This window comes from Motacilla alba, chromosome 1 (genome assembly GCF_015832195.1).
Source record: "Motacilla alba alba isolate MOTALB_02 chromosome 1, Motacilla_alba_V1.0_pri, whole genome shotgun sequence".
Taxonomy (NCBI): domain Eukaryota; kingdom Metazoa; phylum Chordata; class Aves; order Passeriformes; family Motacillidae; genus Motacilla; species Motacilla alba.
The window spans coordinates 108,939,682-108,958,514 of record NC_052016.1 but is presented as its reverse complement, the minus strand read 5'-3'; the positions used below and the strand labels follow the sequence as shown (position 1 = coordinate 108,958,514).

At 44.0% G+C, this 18,833-nt stretch overlaps 2 protein-coding genes across 5 annotated transcripts in view; one reads left to right on the top strand and one right to left on the bottom strand.

Annotated features, from left to right (window-relative positions):
- PHKA2 (phosphorylase kinase regulatory subunit alpha 2) overlaps nucleotides 1–16,572 on the top strand; it is a 46,136-nt gene extending 29,564 nt beyond the window's left edge. The window contains exons 22-32 of one of the 4 annotated variants that reach the window (XM_038134150.1): nucleotides 801–957; nucleotides 2,443–2,522; nucleotides 2,754–2,832; nucleotides 2,956–3,085; nucleotides 3,689–3,790; nucleotides 4,395–4,513; nucleotides 6,811–6,858; nucleotides 8,346–8,513; nucleotides 10,006–10,059; nucleotides 11,436–11,636; nucleotides 12,160–16,572. In XM_038134150.1, coding sequence (XP_037990078.1) covers nucleotides 801–957; nucleotides 2,443–2,522; nucleotides 2,754–2,832; nucleotides 2,956–3,085; nucleotides 3,689–3,790; nucleotides 4,395–4,513; nucleotides 6,811–6,858; nucleotides 8,346–8,513; nucleotides 10,006–10,059; nucleotides 11,436–11,636; nucleotides 12,160–12,333 — 1,312 coding nt within the window. In that variant the 3' untranslated portion in view covers nucleotides 12,334–16,572. Of the gene's footprint in view, nucleotides 1–800; nucleotides 958–2,442; nucleotides 2,523–2,753; nucleotides 2,833–2,955; nucleotides 3,086–3,688; nucleotides 3,791–4,394; nucleotides 4,514–6,810; nucleotides 6,859–8,345; nucleotides 8,514–10,005; nucleotides 10,060–10,552; nucleotides 10,655–11,435; nucleotides 11,637–12,159 lie in introns of those variants that run through there. The other 3 variants (XM_038134152.1, XM_038134151.1, XM_038134159.1) reach the window with 3 other exon arrangements.
- PPEF1 (protein phosphatase with EF-hand domain 1) overlaps nucleotides 13,232–18,833 on the bottom strand; it is a 38,827-nt gene continuing 33,225 nt past the window's right edge. The window contains exon 17 of the mRNA XM_038134175.1: nucleotides 13,232–18,599. Within this exon, the coding sequence (XP_037990103.1) occupies nucleotides 18,406–18,599 (194 nt within the window). The 3' untranslated portion in view covers nucleotides 13,232–18,405. The remainder of the gene's footprint in view (nucleotides 18,600–18,833) is intronic.

The following is an 18,833-nucleotide window of genomic DNA, read 5'->3' as shown; positions in this document are numbered from 1 at the left end:
CCCTACTGCTACAAAGACTGCATTTTTGTTTATTTTAGTCTGTCTCCTACGTGGACATCTTCTTTGATCTTCTTGATTTCCCAAGCAAAATGTTTAGCATCCTCTCCTAAAGAGTAAAGGAAATCCTATAAAAATATGTTTTGTTGTTTAACTGCCTGTAACACCAGTAATTTCTCCAAGGGAGACTCTGTTGGGCAGGCAGATGGAGGTGGACTCTCGTCAGCAGGAGTTGAAAAGTCATTCTGTGACAGTTCAAAACATTACCAAAGAGAAGCCATAATGCAGTGAATTTCAAGAGCAAACTTCAAAAGTGAATTTCAAAGGAGAGGAAGAAAAATCTCCTTTGCTTTTTTCAGTAATGACATAAACAACACAGAAGTTTAGTTAAGAGCTAAGAAAGAGGAATGGCTAAAAAATTCCCCTGAAGGATCTGGAAAATGGGGTGTAGTCTTCAGCAGTACTGAAGACATTGTTGAATTCTGCTCTGACAAAGCACTACATGGAGTGTTCCTCCAGCAAACTGTCCGTGTGAATGCTCAATTTAAAGTCCAGTAGAAAATTCTTCAGGTGGTTCCTTTTCAAGTTGCTGGCTCACAGCTGAGTGAGTGCTCAAGTCAGTGTGAAGGTTCCTGATATCAAGAGGATTTTGTCCACATATAGTCAATCTGTGGTGAAGTCACAGATGCCCCATTTGGTATTTAATTCTGTCACCAATGTGAGCAAAGAGGTCAAAATCCAGCTGTGTGGTGAAGTTCAGCGTTGTGCCTGATGACAATTACCTCCTGTTTGTTTTGTGGCAGAGGTGCTGACTGGGACACACAGCTGGATGGACAGTATGGTGTCACTGTTCACTGCCTCCTCAACGAGCTCTACAGAAAGGCAGGCCTCAATCAGGAATGGGGCTTAATCCGTTACATTTCTGGCATACTCAAAAAGAGAGTTGAAGTCCTGGCTGAGGTATGAAATACAAATAATCCTGGTTCAGCTTCCTGCCTGGGAACAGAGATAAAACTACCAGTTTGCTCTTGGGGTTTGTGCTTGCCCTTCTTCTGCTTTTACTTTACAACACACATAGTGCAGCATTTTTAGTTAAATATTGGTTGTTTTTCTGATCTAGAGTCTTACTGAATCTTTATCTTTCGTCTGTACTGCAAACTGTGCTAATGTTGGCATGGACTGAGAATGTCACACTGTAAATAGTTGTGAAGGCTTCATTTCATCTCTGTTAATTGGAGAAGCTTAATTGTGTGCTTTGAATGCTGCAGTTGTCACTGGTAATCGTCTATTGCTGTTGTGATGGGATGAACACTTGCAGAGCACTGCTATGTCAGGGTGCTAGTGATGACACAAAAACATGTTCTGCCCATTTCCATCCCCTTTGGTTGACAGTCTGCCTTGTGAATGGATGTTTGAGACCATTTAAATATCCATGACTATTAAGGGTAACAAGAAAAATCCACTGTTAAGAGTACAGACATGATTTTGATCATTACAAAAAGGTTTCCTCTCAAGTATTCTGAAAATATTTGTTAAATTTTCTAGCAATCCCCTGCATATTTCTGAGGAGCTCTTGCTGTAATTCCTGGCTATTTTCAAGGCTCTCTGTCACATCTAGGATGCCTTATTTTAGTGACAGTCCTGTCTGTGGGGAGCAGTTTGTGATAATCACTGTGCATGGTGCTTCATTAAGCACAGAACTTTCTGCCTTCTCAGACAAGGATGAGCAGTACAGACATGCCCACAAAAAGCCATGTATGTTAACTTGAGAAGGTTTGACAAAGAACTGGGGAGGAGGAATAGAGATTATCTGTTTTCTTCCATGTTAAGGGAGTGAAAATAGACTCTTCAAAATCAGAGGAACACTGCTCTGTGATGTTTTTTGATTCAAGATACTAAAACAGGTAAACTGAACATCCACTTCTAAAGGAGGCCAATATGAAAGAGTAAACACTGTGGTAGTGGGGAAAGTACCTATTTCAGACTGTATCAGGAATGTGATGCAGTATGCTGGGTGTTTGTTTTAGGAGATATGTTAGTACACAGGATTTTTTTAACTGCCAGTGCAGTTAAAAATGCTGCCAAACTTTTCATTGATTTAAAATATGATTGTCTTAAATAAAGAACAAAACTTTATCATATGGAAAAGGATGAAAGCCTTTATTGATCTGCCAGCCACATTAGAGTTCCTAATCTAATCATTATGCTGCTGATTTCACTGAGCAGGGAACAGGCTACTTTGAAACTCTCATAACCCTATTGACCTCAGGAGATCTTTGGCAACTATTTAACAGCATTCTGCTGGATTTGCATGTCTGGTAATTCATAGAAATGCATTTAAATATTGCTAAAGAAATTGAATTAATTTGATTTGGTGAATTAAAAGCCGTATCACTTCCACATGACACGGAGAAAGGTCTCTTGCTTTTTGTCCCCTTATGATAGGCATGCACAGACCTTCTGTCACACCACAAGCAACTTACAGTGGGCCTGCCACCAGAACCCCGTGAGAAAATCATTACCACGTAAGTTGGAGCTCTGCCTCGGGCACGGGCTGCCCTTCATCTTCCTGCTGGTACCATTCTGCTGCTATGATCTTCTTTTAAACCTTACTCCTTTGCCCTCAAAGGGATTTGCAGCCACCCAGGTAGAATTGTAGGCACCTTTGTTCTGGGTGATTTGATCCCAGTGCTTGCTCAAGAACTTAATAGCTGGTTGTGCTGAGTCACTGCTACCTGTGATTTGACTTCTTGCAGCCCACTGCCACCTGAGGAGCTCACAGATCTCATTTACGAAGCCAGTGGCCAAGACATCAGTATTGCAGTCCTGACACAGGTATGCAGCCTGTGCAAAAAGGCTTCTTGGACTGTGCCCAGTGCTGTGCCAGTGTTTGCTCTGGGACAGGGAAAGCTGTGAAGACCCACTCTGACGGGTGCCTTTACGGATCTGTCCCTACAGGAGATAATCATGTACTTGGCCATGTACGTCCGGTCTCAGCCCAGCCTTTTTGTGGAGATGCTCCGGCTCCGCATCGGTCTGATAATCCAGGTGATGGCCACTGAGCTGGCACGAAGTCTGAAATGCTCAGGTAGGAAGCAGTTTTATTGAAAAGGTACTTATGGTATCATTTTTGCTTTACCCTTTGTGGTTGATCTTTTACTTTATGTGTGTTAAATCCTTCTAATAATCTCTTAGTTAATATGTGCAGTTACAAACCTTGAAAATCACTTTTTTTTTTTTTTTTTTTTTTTACTTAATGAAAAATTTCTCTCCCCCCAGCACCCAGCTATTCAAAGAATATCAGAGGATATTTTTTATGGAATAACTCTGTCTCTGGAATTCAGGTCCACGTGTCATCTGCTCTTGGGAGACGGCTGTCTTACCTTTCCAAGTGATCTTGTTCTATAAGGGAGTAACTGCTTTCTCGTCATGAGCTTCAGTGAAATTTTGCACAAGCTAGGATACAATAAAGATTAATGCAAGTAGTGTTATTTCCATGGAGTGTTTATTGTTTAGTCCTGAAATATATTTTCTATGAAATGTGACTGCATATTAATTTTTTTTAAAGGAAGGGCTAGCAAAAGAGTTAAATGTGATTGGACTTCATTCACAATTTCCTTTGCCAGGTTTATAGCTTGTTGTCTTCCCAGTGACATTTGTCATTCTGTTTTGTTTTATTTTGTTTAACTAGGTGAAGAAGCTTCAGAGAGCTTGATGAATCTAAGCCCCTTTGACATGAAAAGTCTCCTACATCATATTCTCAGTGGGAAAGAGTTTGGAGTGGAAAGAAGCCGTAAGTTATTCCTTTTTATATTTTAAGTTAGATTGACTTACAAGTGGGGATCTATTCTTTCTGCATGTAAAATAAAGGACAGGTAATGTATTAATCATGGGTGACCAGTACATGTGTATGTCTGCTGTGAAATAAACAAAACACATATGGTGGAAGCCATCCTGCACTGAAATAAGATTGTATCAAGTTTTCAGTAATAGGAAGGCAAACATTTAAAATGAAGACATTTGATGGAACCAGAACAAAAGCCATTAAAAGGTGATATGTAACCTGCCTTCAAGAAGCGTGTTTTTGATGCCCACATATGATGCTGGCACATCATCTGTCTCCTGGGCTCCTCTGTAGACCCTCAGAGACTCATTGCAATTCTGACTAAATTGTCAATTGCTCACTGTCTTGGAAAATCAGTTTCTGATACCCAAGAATGAATTTAGAGCCCCTTACTTGATGCAATCAGATTTGAATCCTTGATGTGATTCTGTGAAAGGGTGCTGTCACCAAGAGCATTGCACATTTCTGAAATGATTTGTGTTTAACTTCTTAGATAGAATTTCATCTGTTTTTCTACCCCTAGAATGTTAAAAATATCCATTTGCTTCTTTAGTGCGACCTGTAGATTCTTCTTCATCCAGCCCTGCAATTTCTATTCATGAGATGGGGCATTCTGGAGCAACCAAAACAGAAAGAAGTGGTATTACTAAATTGAAGAGTGAGATGAAGCAGGTGAGGGTTTTCTGTCAATGCTCATCAGAAAGTACAGCTGTTCTGGAACTGTGGGATGTTAGGTGTTATTCTTGCTAAATAACAGAAATTTCCAAAGTTGCTTTGATTTTAAAACTGATCACTAAATAGAAGGCAGTTAAGGGATGTTTCCTCCAAAAAGGTTGTTCCTCTTTTGTTCTTGTTTCATATGCTGAATGTAGAAGAACTTGAACAAACTGTAATGCATTCATGGTGTCCACTGTAAAAAACAGCTTTTCTGTCATGTCTAGCTAAGAAAAAGTAAGATGTACAAAGAGAAGGTTTTATGCAGTGCCCGTTCTTGTATGTGGCCCAAGTTGCAAAACTGGACCACATGCCTTTTGGAAAAGATCCATGTGGAAAAGGAATCTTGTTTTGTTTTCTTCTGATTCTGTTTCTTCAGGAATGGAGGATGATTACTGCTAGAATTTATAGATAAACTATTGGACTTGAATATATAAGTTATACTTCAACTGAGTATATGGTGAGATCACAGAAAACACAATCAAAATACTCTGAATGAATGTGACTGATGGTTTGATTATGAGTGATTTGAGTTCTCTATTTTGTGTCTCTATTAGTAATTTTCTTTTGCTTTAAATAAATAGGAAGGTAGTGGTCAAATAAAATACATTTGTAAGAATGGTTCTGTTTTTCCTCATGGGTTATCTAAACTAGAGAGAGAAGGCTCCAAGAGACCTTTTTGCAGCCTTGCAACAAAGGAGGCTTAAAGGAAAGATGAAGAGATGCTTTTTGACAAGGCCTGTAGTGACAGGATAAGGGGCAACAGTTTGAAACCAAAAGGGTGGGTTTAGATTAGATACCAGGACAATTTAGGTTAGATACAAGGACAATTTTTCCAATGAAGGGGGAGCGGCAGTGGAACAGATTGCGCAATGAAGCTGTGGGTGCCCTGTCCCTGGAAATGTAGAGGGTCAGATCGGATGGGGCTTTGAGCAGCCTGATCTAAGGAAATATTTGATGTTTTCCTTTGACTGATGGAACAGATTGAATAAGCCTTCAGAAAGGAGTGGCATTTTTACATGGTCTTAACAGCTTCTTATGAAGCATTTGCTGGTGGCAGTAAAGATCAATTCATGATTCCTCCTGGGACATGGTCAGGCAGGGAAGCAGAGACCTCAGACCTGGTTGCTGTGTTTGAGCTGTGCCACATCGGATGTGGGGGAGGCTGTGAGGATGCTGCCGACTGTGCTGCACTGGCTCTGAGGTGGCCTTGGAGGTCAGTCTGAGCAGGGCCCCCAGTCAAACGGGGGTATCTGGATTCGGGGCCTTTCCCGGAAGGAGGAGGGACAAGGCACTAGATGGCAGCATTATATTGTTTGAAGTACAGAGGTGGGCCTGAGCTAGAATACTTGGACCTCTCTTGACATTAGAAACATAGTTCCTTTGTTGCTTTCACATTCCACGGAAGCTTGGTATTTTGCACAGAGGAGGAGTTGGCTGGGTTTATTTTTGTACCCACCCCCCCCCACACACCCCCCCTTTGCCTTTCCTGCTGCTTCCTGCCACATCTCACTGCATTCTCTGAATAATTGACTAGCAGCTAATGTAGTGTCACTTAGGCAGGGGGTTGGGTGGGTTGGTGCAGAATACATTTTGTTGTTACAAGGAATATTTCAAGTGCTTGTACTAACATCTCTGGAGTGTTGAGCAACTGCAGCTCCCTCTTTTGTGACTGTTCTTTCTTCAGTCAGAACCATTAACACTGAATGTGAAGGCATGGCTTGGGGTGGGCAATTAGAAGAAAGTGCTTAAATTCTGAGGTGCTGCATCCACATTTCAGCAAAAAAATTTGCCTTGCAGCTTTTTGTTTACTGCTGCCTATCCAGTTGGCAGCCTGCTGTCTCTCCAGCAACATGACCTTCTCATGCAAAGAGAAGCTGGTGGCATTGCAACAGATGGGGAATGGAAGTGGGGAGCTCAGTTTTTACCTCAGCCCCAAGCCACAGGGAAGCTTTTGCCAGCATCTTAAACTGGTGGTTTGTGCTGGCCACACTGGGAGCTCCATGGATGGCATGGGCTGCCAGGCAGGCTCCTGGCATGGCAGGCTCTGCCTCATGGTGACCCTGGGAATCAGCAGCAGCTGCCCTGGTATCAGCTGAAGTGCAACACTGCAAGATGCCAGGGATTGCTGCAGTTTTTCCCTAAGTACCTGAGGTTATTCTGTATTTCTTGTCTTTGCACCTTTGTGTTACCTAACCTTGTCTGTGTTCTGTTCTCCTGGCTGTCTGACATTGGTGTCTGGTTTTGTTTTGTAGTTCTTTCATGAGGGGCACTCCATGTCCAGCAGCATGTTTGCTTCCACGGTAAAACACCATCTGTAGCTCTGCACCTGCTCTTCACTCTGTGTGTGTTTGTGTGTAAGGGTCTTGGTTCTAGACACCTCCTCTGTCTTCTCCTGCCTAAAACCTTGTTTTCAAACCCTACCTCTTTGTCTTGTCTTCACTGGGAACCAATTCTTATTAGTAATGTTCTGATAGAAGCTGAGTCTTACATTTATATCCACTTAGTTCTCCTGAAGCTTAAGCAGTTGTAACAGATTTAGCTACTTGGTAGTGGATTGTTACAGGTGTCTTCAGCATGTAAAAGTAATGTGGGGTTGATAAATGCTGACAGCCTCTGGGCAGTGGGGAGCCCAGAATAGCTTCAAGTTGCTGAGATAGGGGTTGCATGTGTATCTCTTCAAGAAGTCATCTTCTTTCAAGGCAGAGAACTGTAGCTCTTCTTAAGGCTCTCCCTGTCTGCATCTTCAGCCTTACTGTTGGCACACGTCCTAAAGACACAGCTACAGAGCAGGAAGTTCTGTCTGTCGTGGTCAGTTTGCAGGGCAAAGGAACAGCAAACATTGGAACATCAAAGGAACACCACGTGTGCCTCGTGGACACTAGTAGCAGTGGAAATGGACTGTTTGCCGGGGACTTTTTTGCAGAGCTTGGCTATGTAGAGTCTACGAGCCTGCGCTTTCCAAACATGCAGTTTGCAGTCATTTTCCTCATTCCCCATTACATTGCTCAGGTAGCTTCTTATTTGGAGATAAGGGGATTGAAGATGGCACTTTGAAGTCGTTTCTGGGCTGAAAGTAACCGGTATCAAAAAGGAAGGAGAACACAGAAGAGTACAGTCTCTGGGAGTGCAAGGAGTTGGCAGACTGCGTGTGTGAAAATCACAATAGCAATTTGGTGGTATTGCCCCAACTTTGAAAATTATCTGCTGCCTAATTTAGTGTTCAGACCAGTGTAGAGTAAAATAATACAGCAACAAGGGTAATAAAGGAAACAAGACTAATACTTACAGAGAGGCAGGCATGATGATTTTGTGGGTTCATTATGTCAATTTTTAATCTACTTACTTTAATGGAGCTTTTGCTTGAGGGCTTCTCTTGCTGGACTTATGAACCCTCTGATACTTTTACAACTGAGCCCCACGTCCAGGTGAATGGGACCTACCTGCAGATGCCCCCACCTTGCACACCAGTGACACTGCCCTGGAGGCAGCTCGTGCTTGTTAAAATAGACAGATGTTGCATTAAACCAAGCAGTGAAGTTGACTGGGTTATGCCACGTTGAAGTGCTTGCCTGGTTTGTTGAGAAATGATGGAAGCACTTGAGAAATGAAGCTTGTTGCAAAGGGGAGAGATGGGGATGAAGGATCAGTCCCACCCCATCATCCTGTGTCACACCGAGGCCTGTATTCTTTCCCTGGTTCTGAGGTAGAATATAACAGAAATGTATTGGCCAGGAGTGGCACTTGGGATGGCAGAAAGCAACTAACCAAAGCTTTAATGTCCTTACAGAGGAGCAGTACTCCATCCTCTCCCACCAGTACTTCTCCGACTGGCTCCAGCGGAGACATGAGCTGGGGTGACAGAAAAGGGCAGTGGCTACGCAGAAGGAGGCTGGATGGTGCTATTAACAGAGTTCCTGTGGGCTTTTATGAGAAAGTGTGGAAAATCCTGCAGAAGGTAAGCTGAATGCTGTGGAGGAAGCAAGCAAGCTGTAAGTCGGGAAGGTGGTGGTCCAGGAGTGGCATCTTGCCAGGAGTGGAAGTTGGTCAACTGGTGGAAACCAGAGTGACTGGTAGAAGGGTGTCTCTTGAACATGGAAGGGCTCCATTAACAGAAGTTCATGGATTTCTTTGAAACCACCAATGCTGAATTTTGGCTGAATGACTCTGTTCCACCGCTGCCTGCTGTGCATCCCCTGGCCTAATACACATTTAGGTCAGTGCACCTGAAGGGCACTGCAGTGCAATGCAGTTCTGTGGTCCAGGTCAGAAAGGCTATGAGAAATTAAGTAGAAAACTGCTCTAACTCTTCCAGAATATATTGAAACTTCCTGCTGGCTCTTCTGAGCTCTATGGCATTCTTAACCTTTTTTGTTTGGTTGGTTGGTTTTAAGTGAAAAGTAAGTCCTTGCCAGTACCTTGGCTATCAGGGGTATAGAAAAGCAAAAAAAAATGCAACTCTTCAGGAAGAAGAAAAGGGGAATTACAAATTTTAACTTATATCAAAGTGATTATGCACCTGTTTCCCTGCTTTGCTGGATACAGGCCAGCATTTGGCACCTTGTAGCACTGAGCTGTTCATGCTTGCTTAGTTGGGAAAAGAGTGCATCACCAATTTAGACTGGTTTGTCCTTCTAAAATCCCTTACACTGAAGCTGTTAGTGTTGATGTCAGCCAAGACAAATCATATATGACCTCTTGGCTATTTACTAATAGCATCCTCCAGCAGAGTGAGCATCACTTCTGACCTAATGTAATAGCTGGAAGTAATTGTTTTTTCTGGCTGTTAAAATGAATTGTGCTTTTGTTCAATATTTCATTCTTAAAATCTTTTTGGACTATTCATAAAATCTGTCTCCTCTTCTTGGTATGTTTCTGTTCTACACCTCACATACCCAGATGTGTCCCTCCTTAACCTGCCTTTTCACCATTAAGGTTTTGTCACTGTTTTTTTTATACCACTTGTTATTTCTTTCCCCTAGTGGTTGACATCCTGAGGTGTGGTGTCCTGGATCTGAAACACATAACTAAATGTTGTTCTAGCGAAAATGAAAAAAGACTCTTGCTTTTGTGGTCTGTTGTCTTGCTTTTGTGTTATCTTTTATTTCCAAATCCCTTCCAGCAGAATGCTCCCATCGATTTGTTCCCTCCTTTGTGTGCCTTTGCTGTAGTGGCTCCTGAAGTGCTCTGCTTCGTTAGCTGGGCTGGAGCACAGCGTGCTCTGACGTGTCATGTCAGGCTATTTCTAATCTTTGCCAGTTACATAATAACTTCTTCAGGAAGGATAAAATAATATTTTTGAACAGGGCTTTTTGTGTCATTTGGAGGTTTTTGCTCTGCTTTTTTTTTTTTTTTCCTAACTGAAAGTTGTTACATATTGGCTTAGAGCAGAGGACCCTCAGACTGACTTGCAAGAACTGTAATTTCTGTTCACTCTTGAAATGTTTCAGTGCCATGGTCTGTCCATTGATGGGTATGTCCTTCCTTCTTCAACCACCAGAGAGGTACAGTAAAATGCCCATAATTTTCTAGCCACATGTCTGAATATTTGGTCTGACAGTGTAAGATGCAGCAGGGTTTCTGTTACAGATCCTTGGTTTTATTTTTAGAACATCTGGACCTTCCCCCAGCACCTCTGCCATCTTCTCTGGGTCTGTGCAGGTGAATTCCTGCCAGGCAGGCCTGGGAGGAGGCTTGTGACAGGTTTTCCCTTTGCTGAGCCTGCCTTCTGCACACTCTCACTGTCCTCCTGTGCCCACTGGGAGACTCCAGGGAGGGTGGCTGCCAGCAGCCCTTTGGGGGAAAGGTGAGGCAGCACGGACTTGCTGGAATAAAGTGGACATGTTACTTGCCACTTATTTTTTTTATATGCTGCAACAGCAGGCAGTGTATTTTGGCTTCACAGTCTCAAAAGTAAATACCAGTTAAGGGTGACTGTTTCTAACCAAAGCTTTAGCTCTTTAAGTCCATAATATTTTCTTGCATTTTTTTCCTTAGCTGGATTCAGTCTTTTGGTGCTCTGGCAAATTTTGAATTCACATCTATAAAACAAACTCTTGTGAATAGGAATCCATCAGTGCAAGAGTGCTGCTTGTGTGCCCAAGACTGTTTTCCTGAGTGTTTCCCTCAGATTTGTCTCTGGCTTCCTTCTTTTCTGAGGAACTGTGGTAACAGTGGTAATGGCTTAAGAGAGGAGCTGAAATTTTCTGCCAAATTTAAATGGTGGGGTTTGTAGCTTTTTTCCAGAAAGGAGAGCTTTATTTATCCCTATTGTGTAGGTAAAGAGCCTTCTATTTTTACTCTGTCAGACCTGGACAGTATCTAATTTTGCTGTTTAAAGCAATTGAATAAAATAAGCACAAACTTCCTAAGGCAGCATAACATCCACGGAGCTATGCCAGTGCAAATTAAGCTGCTCTGCAAACAGAATAGTGATGTTCCTGCGTGGCAGAGCTATGGGGTTATTTGAAAACCACCCCTCTAAGCAGGTGGTTGTTTTTAAAATTCAGTGCTAAGTTTGGCTTTGCAACTCACCTGCAATGCCAGAAAGATACAAGGCAGAGTGTGCGAGAGCACAGCCTGAGGAGCAAAGAGTTAATGTGCCAGCTAAGCATCAGCAGCACTGGCTGTAAGTGAGATGTGTGTGTGATGGGTTGCAGGGCTGGAGCAGGCTTCTGGACGTTGTGTAACTGTTTGCAGAATCAGGTCTAGCAACACGAAAACTTTCTGTAAGTGCTAAAGCTGCACAAACATTTTGTTCGCTTCAGTCAGTCTGCCCCCATGTGCGGAGAGGAGCATATGTTTCAGTGCTTGCAGGATGTGAGGAGCTAGTCTTTTGGAGTTGTCAGTTTGTCTTTCCATTTCCACTCAAATTTGCCAGATGACCCCGTGCGAAATCAAGTTTGCAGTGCACGTGGAGTCGGTGCTGAACCACGTCCCCCAGCCCGAGTACAGGCAGCTGCTGGTGGAAGCTATTCTCGTCCTGACGTTCCTCTCTGACATCGAGGTGAACAGCATCGGGGGCATCATCCACGTGGACAGAATCGTGCACGTGGCCAATGACCTGTTTCTGCAGGAGCTGGTGAGCTCAAAGGGCAGTGGGGGGAAGCCTCCTCCTTTCAAAATTATCTCCTGCTCTTTTTTTATTGTGTGTGAGGAACTTGATTTTGTCCTGGCTCTTTCTCCTACAAAGGCAGACCAAATCACTTAAGTATCTTCTGGAAATATATTTGGGAAAACTAATGTAAGAATCATGGGAGATTTAAGGGGAATAAAATTGTAGTGGCTAACAAGCTCTGAAGTACAAGGGTAGATTGAAGTGAAGTCCTGCTTTCTCAAGGCATTGCTATTACCAGTATTTGAGAAATCCCACCCATTTCCCCCAAAGGACAAAAATCCATGAAGTTATATGTTCTTCATTTACTTGCACTGATCCAACTAAGTCATGTGGGCCCTATTGTAATCCTGATTAAGGTTTTCATGAGGGGAAAGAGATTTGCTTTCAGTATTCAGCACAAATAAAAATTCATAATGTGGTGGGGTTTTTTTTCCAATAAACAAGCATGCATGCCTAACTTGCTCTACTTTTGCTTGTGTCTTTACAGAAATCATTTGGAGCTACTGGTAGTATCTTGGAGAAGGATGCAGCCACAGGAATTTGCCACTTTTTTTATGATAGTGCTCCCAGCGGAGCCTATGGCACCATGACTTACCTAACAAAAGCTATAATTATTTATTTACACGATTTCCTGCCCAGCACAGGCTGTGCAATGCAGTAAGTGATGCCTCACATGGGAGGAAAGGCTCAGAGGCTCTTCCTCCCCAGTTCCCTGTCACAAACCCCTTGGCTGCTGCCTGTGTTTGTGCCACGTACTCACTCAGCATTTGGCACTGCTGGGGATGCTCTGTGCACATCTACTGCTGGGGACAGGGAGCTGGAATTCGGCCTGGTTTTAGGAGAGTGTGTGAGAAATAACAAATAGTGAGGCTTATTCTGCCCAAAGTGCATAAATGTAATTCGTATTAAATTAGCAAGAATTATACAGTTCTGCCAAGGGGAAAACACATTACTCTGTGGAGATCAAAAGGCATAATAAAACAAGGGAGCTGCATCTCGGCCATAGAGTCTCACAAATAAGGGAAGTGATGGAATTCATTAATTTTTTTCTCCTGCTGTGTGTAAATGTACATCGTTGTGAATCACTAATGCAGTGTGAAACATCCAGAGAAATGTAAATTGGAGGAGTAAGAATAACTTGAAATAACGTGGTGATATTTCTAATACACTTTTATCCTGATTCTCTTCTCATTTGCACCTAGTCAGTGCAGGGCTAATGCCAGTAGGGACAAACATCCTACAATATCCCCTAACTTGGGAGGATAGCCTCTGTCAGGAAGCTGCATCTGTCTTTAATCTGAATAGCTTCCTTCTCTGCATCCCCAGGACTTTGGAGGCAAAATCTCAAGACTCCAGCCTCTCCAGTGTGACAGACAGTTTTATGCCTGTAATCCTTTCCTCTGAATGGAGCGAGATAAACCTAATCCACTTGAGCACCCTTTCCAAGTCTCCTGATCATTTCCCTCGCAAACAGCCTCAGAGTTAAGAATGGCATAATTGTGGCTTTCCCAGTGTAGCATGAGTTTATGGAAGGCTTTGATGTTTCTCTTTGTTTTGGGTTTTTTTTTTCTTTTCTTTTTATTTCCTTTGCCATTTTTTCTTTTTCTTCTTTTTAGTTTGAAGTCACACTGGTCTCATGTAATTAGGGCTTGGGCTGCCTGGAAGCCTCCCTGGAAGTCTCCCTGCAGACAGTTCCCAGGTTAATGCTGCCAGTTGGAAGCTCTGAGGTGCTGTGGGGAATGGTTGCGTCCCGCATGAAAATGACTCCATGGCCATTTAAACTGAAAACAGAGTTGGGCAGCCTCTGGAGAGGGAAACTCTACCTTACCCCAGGCACTGGCTGTGGTTTTCCTTGTGCCTGTGCTGCTGGCTTTGCCACCAGCCACATGTCAGCATCTGGCTAACAGCTTAGGAAAGTGGTAGTAGCTTCAGCATCCCATGGCCACAGCCAGCCTCCCTTTGTAGCACTGCTGCCATGTGAGCAGAAAGGATCAGAGCAATGCTGTCTTGGCAGGTAGAGGTGAAAAGAGTAGATAGGCCTGCCTGTAAAAATAAGTACTTTCTAAGCTATATAAGCCTGAGAGCCTGCCTGCTGTCCCTCTACACAGTCACTGCTGCTAGAGCAGGATCTGGGAACTGGCTCAAGGGAGTGGAGGTGTAGGAGGCCTTAGTGTGAGGTGATTTAATGTTTTTTCAGAGACCAGAGGAGTTTGGTAGTCCAGAGGACCAGAAGCTCTGTGTTAACCACCATGGGAAGCATGGGCTTGTGCAGGGGCCAGTATAAAGTGACAGTTCAGGTACAATTCACACTTGGGTGTGGAAGTTATTTTATTGGCGTGGTGCCTGTTTTGTAAGGGTTTGCCTTTGTTATTATTTGGTGTGGGTTTTTTAACTTTCCAAATGTATTGTGAGAGCTCACTTGGCTTGTTTCCCAGTAAAAGGAAATAAAATCCTTTGTCTAGTTTAAGCAGATGTGACTGTGCAGAGCATAAGCACAGCAAGAGCAAGGTGATGTTTTTTTTTATTTTACCCAGTATCATACAAAAAGTTGTAGCAGTTATTTTTGCTTTATTCCTGAATCCTAGATTGAGAGAGATGCAAGATGACTTTTTGCTCAGACTTCTAAATTTTTTTAACCTACTGTGTTCATTTGAAACAAGAAGGCTGGTATTGGTTTTCCATGCAGCTGCATTGAAGTCTAAACCAATGAAAGGTATGGCCTAACATACCTGGACACCCCTGAACAGTTCTTTGTTTTTGAATGGGAGTGTCATTGGTGTCTTTACCATCACATTCACAGTATGACCTAGGTTATGGTATATTCATGATGATCCCAATGAAATACCACGTGGAATGCAGGCAATTGGAAAGCATTTATGTGGTAATTTGAAGAGTTTATGTATCTGTCTGATTGTGAAGGGTGGTACTCAAACACAAGGCCAGTGGAAGGCAAACTTATGTTACTTGTAGGGTCAGGCACAGCTCCACGTTGCTGCTGTGTTACTGCTCAGAGCAAAGAACCATTGCAACTGGAGAGTGGCCTCGCAGTGCAAACCCCATTATGCAAAATAAGGTTTTACACAGACCCCTGCTTTGCTGAGCAGCTCCTGTGTCTGAGGCTGCTGTAAAGCAGAGCTGGCACCGGGGGTGACCAGGGTGTGCTCCCAGATGAAATACAGGACGACTTTGCAGTTTGTGCAGGGCTGAGGTAGCTGGCAGAGGCTCTCCTTGGCTGTGAAGCCTCCCTGGAGAGCCAGCAGAGGTGACACTGCCAGCTCCCCGTCCCTGGAAACTCATTTATGGAAAGAAGGCAAAGGTGAACGGACTTGTCCTGTGCCTCAGACACAAGGACATTAGTTAATTAAAACAGATTCACCCAAGAGCTGCTCGTGCCAGCCTGATGGGCCCTGCTGCCCCAAGCAGTTTGCAGCTGTGCCATCAGGAGCACCTACACACTGCTGGGGGCAGCTGGCTGTGCCTGGAGACACGCCCGGGGCTGGGGGGACAAACTGGCAGACTAAGGATCTGTGTCCAGCTCACAGCTCATAGCACATACGGCTCAGAGCTCACACCCTGCTCCCCAGGCCAGTGTCCCCCCTGCTCACGCTGTTGCCGTCCCACTGCTGCCAACAGGGACGTGGGTTTGTCAAACTAAACTGATCAAAAGTGCCATTGATCTCCCTCAGCTGCTGGGCCCACAGGCAACTGTGAAAACTGAATGGGTGGAGTACAAAGTACAAAGTTTGTCTGGCTTCTCTCCTGCTAATTGCAGTCTCTTTTCTCAGGGAAAGAGTCCTGCTTGTTCCTGGAAGGTGCAGGTGAGCCACACAGTCCTTGGCTGCCCTGCAAAGGGGCATCCACTTTCTGTGGGGTAGTGACACACCTGGCCTGCCCCAGGTGGGCATGGGACACTGCAGCAATGTGTCACCCCTCTGGCAGCAGCCAGGGCCTTGAGTGAAGCAGGAGCTTGAGTCAGTCCAAGTCCAACCTTGGGCACTTTCTGGAGTGGTCAGCAGGTAGGAGCAGAGTTGCCCAGAAAGCAGGAGAGAGATGCTGCCAGTGGTGGCAGCTGTAGCTGTAGGCTGAGAGCTTGGCACTCATCTGCAGGCTGATTCAGGTGCTGCTTAAAGGACCACTCACATCTGGAATATTAAGTGGCTGCTGCATGCAATCATGACTGAGAAAAAGGGATTGAGGATGTGGGTTACAGAAGAGGAGCTTCTGCTCAAACAGTTTGGATTTAAGTACAAGCAGCACGGCTTTTTCCCACTCCCAGTTTCAGTCTCAAGTGGCATCTATTCCCAGCGTTAGATGTTTCCCCTGCCACCCCCCTTCTGTCAGGGGCCAGGGGGCCCTTTGTGCCACCAGCAGCTGACAGGACAGCTTTCTGTTTTGGCTCAGTGATTCAGCTCCTCTCATACCTCAGTCCTGCATCCCCAAAAGGCTCTCACTGCCTGCTGAGTGAAGCTGTGCTGCAACTGTACCTCGGCATCCCCTCTCAGGAAGTGATCCCTCGAGGCCAGTCCCCTTCATGCCAGCATCAGGAATGTGTCCTTAGTGGGGGACATCCACACTGGAGGCTGCCAGCCATCCTTCAGAGCTCCTGTGTCTCACTGTACAGCCTGTCTTTGTCCTCTTTACTGGGGCAGGTGGCAAAGGGGGACTCCAGAGCTGCAATGTCCAGTTCCACCTTGTCACTTCACACCCACCGCACGGAAGCCAACAGTGGGAAGCAAGATCCCACCACACACAGAGGTGTCTGGCCATTGTAAGTGGAGCCTTTTTGTAACTCCACTAGAATAAGGTGGGACTGATCATCACAGTGCATAGATCAGAATAACTGCATGCTAAAAATATACATTATGTATTACCAATGCCATTAAAGTTTCACTGTAAATTTTGTTTGTACTGTTAAAGATTTTCATTTCCTCTCCTCCAAGGCAGTAGAAATAAGTGTGTGCATGTTTGTTCATTCATCTGTCAAGTTACAAAATACTTCTGGAAAAGTGTTCTGTATTTAATAGTAGAAAATAAGATATAAGAGAGACAGCAGTGCCTTAAGCTTGGGCTGCTGTTACATTCTGGGATGATAAACTTGGAAGGATGCTTTTTTTTGTACTTTCAATACTTCTGTTAAATGAAACTGAGCTGCTTTACTTAGCTCATCTTTAGCTATTAAAATTTAAAGAGGGACTAGGTTGGAACTTTTCCCTACCCAAAAAGCACTTTATGTGCTTTGGATTTACTGAGGCTGAATGAGGTAATGCAGTTACCAAAAAGCTCCTGACCCGATGTTGCTTTCAGAGTGTAAGATGCAAGAGAATCAGGTCCAGATTTCCTGACTTCTCCCCCTTGGGAATTGACACGGTGGTATTGGCAGGAATGGGAATATTGACTTGTAGTCAGGGAAAGGAGACAGGAATGTGAGTGCAAGAGTCTTCAATCTTGCTGCCTTCCAAAAACTCAATTTCAGAATTTCTCAGTTTCCTTTTCTTGGTCAAGAACTTATGTTTAACTATGTGCAAGAATATTTAGATTTGGTAGTATCAAAATACGTTTATTCTTGTGTTCTTATTTCTGCTTTTAAGAAACCCAGTTCATCTTCAGGAAGAGTGTTCTATGGTGCTTGAGGCAGGCTACAAAACACAGGCAAAGAGACGCCCCCCTTAGGCATTGCTCAGAAAGCTGAAGCTTTATTCTGTGATCTGTCATGTGTTGCATTAACATGCTGTGGATTTACCCTTCATCAAGGTCACGAGTTAGCACGGAATCACCAAATCCCAGAATGGCTCATGTTGGAAGAGACCACAATGAATCATCTGGTCCAACCTCCCTGCTCAGACAGGGTCATCCCATAACACGTAGCCCAGGACTACATCCAGATGATTCTTGAAGAGCTCCAGAGGGAGACTCCACACCCCCTCTGGGCATTCTGTTCCAGTGCTCAGTCACTGCACAGGAAAGAAGTTCTTGCTCATCTTCAGGTGCAACTTCCTGTGCATCAGTTTCTGCCCATTGCCCCTTGTCCTGCTGCTCAGCAGCACTGTGAAAAGCCTGGCTCCATCTCAGAAACGGTTATGATTGTTTCATAGCTCCGAATCCCAACAAATATGGGAAAAAGTAACCAGAGGCAAGAGGAAATCTAGTGCAAGTGTAAACACCTTTCTACCAAGATCCTCTAAGCTGTGCCTGTAAACTTTTAGAAGGATAAGAGATTGACCTGTAATAATTTAATTCCTCTGCATCATGCAAAGAGCAAGATTAAATGCAGAATTATCCATTTTAACCAGATGCTTCCTCCCTGTTTTCCTCTCCTGCAATGGACACCCCACAGCCAGCTCTCTCGTGCCTGTTCCATCACCAGGGTGGGTCTGACACGTTCTTTGTGGTTATCAGTGCTCTCAGCTGTCACTAAGGACTGCTGGCAGACACATACCAAAGTCTCTCTCCCTACACAGCTGTAGGCATGACCTTGGCAATGCTCAGGGATTCGATTGATGGGGGAAATGCCACCAAGAGGAGGGGATGAATTGTAAGGTCCTGGCAGTGTGTGGCAGTGACACAGTAATACTGTAAGTGTAGGTTTTCATCTCTTCTATCCCATTATTAGCAGCTACAGATCATCCTGGAAGGGCTAAATAAAGGCTTGCACTCCGACCCTATCAAGCAGCCCTTTTATGACTAATGACAGCAAGCTGAGCTTCCAAGACAACCCACAAGAAGTTCTGCCTCTTCATGAAGTTGCCTTTTTCTCAAGTCTGTGAACAACATGAAAGGCCTCTAAAAATTCATTGAAATCAATGTGGCCATCTTTGTTGTAGTCTATGCTGAGGACTAACTTGTCAATGGAGTCATCCTGTATCTCAATGCCCAGGTGAGAAGTGAACAGTCTCCATGTCTGGCTGAATTCCTCAAGAGAAATCAAACCTAAAGGAGACAGACAAAAGGTTGCTTTTGGCAGTGTTGTTTCCCTTTCCCACATAAACACACACATGCATTCTCTTTCACTGCAAGAAAGTTACCTGCCTACCATGCTGGGGTTAGTGCTTTCATTATTGAAACACATTTTTACTTTAGGTGATGATTGAATGCTTTTGACAGTGGAATTGAGAAAGCAGTAAAGAGTAAGACTAGAGTGGAAGGGAGAAAAAGCCCCCAAAA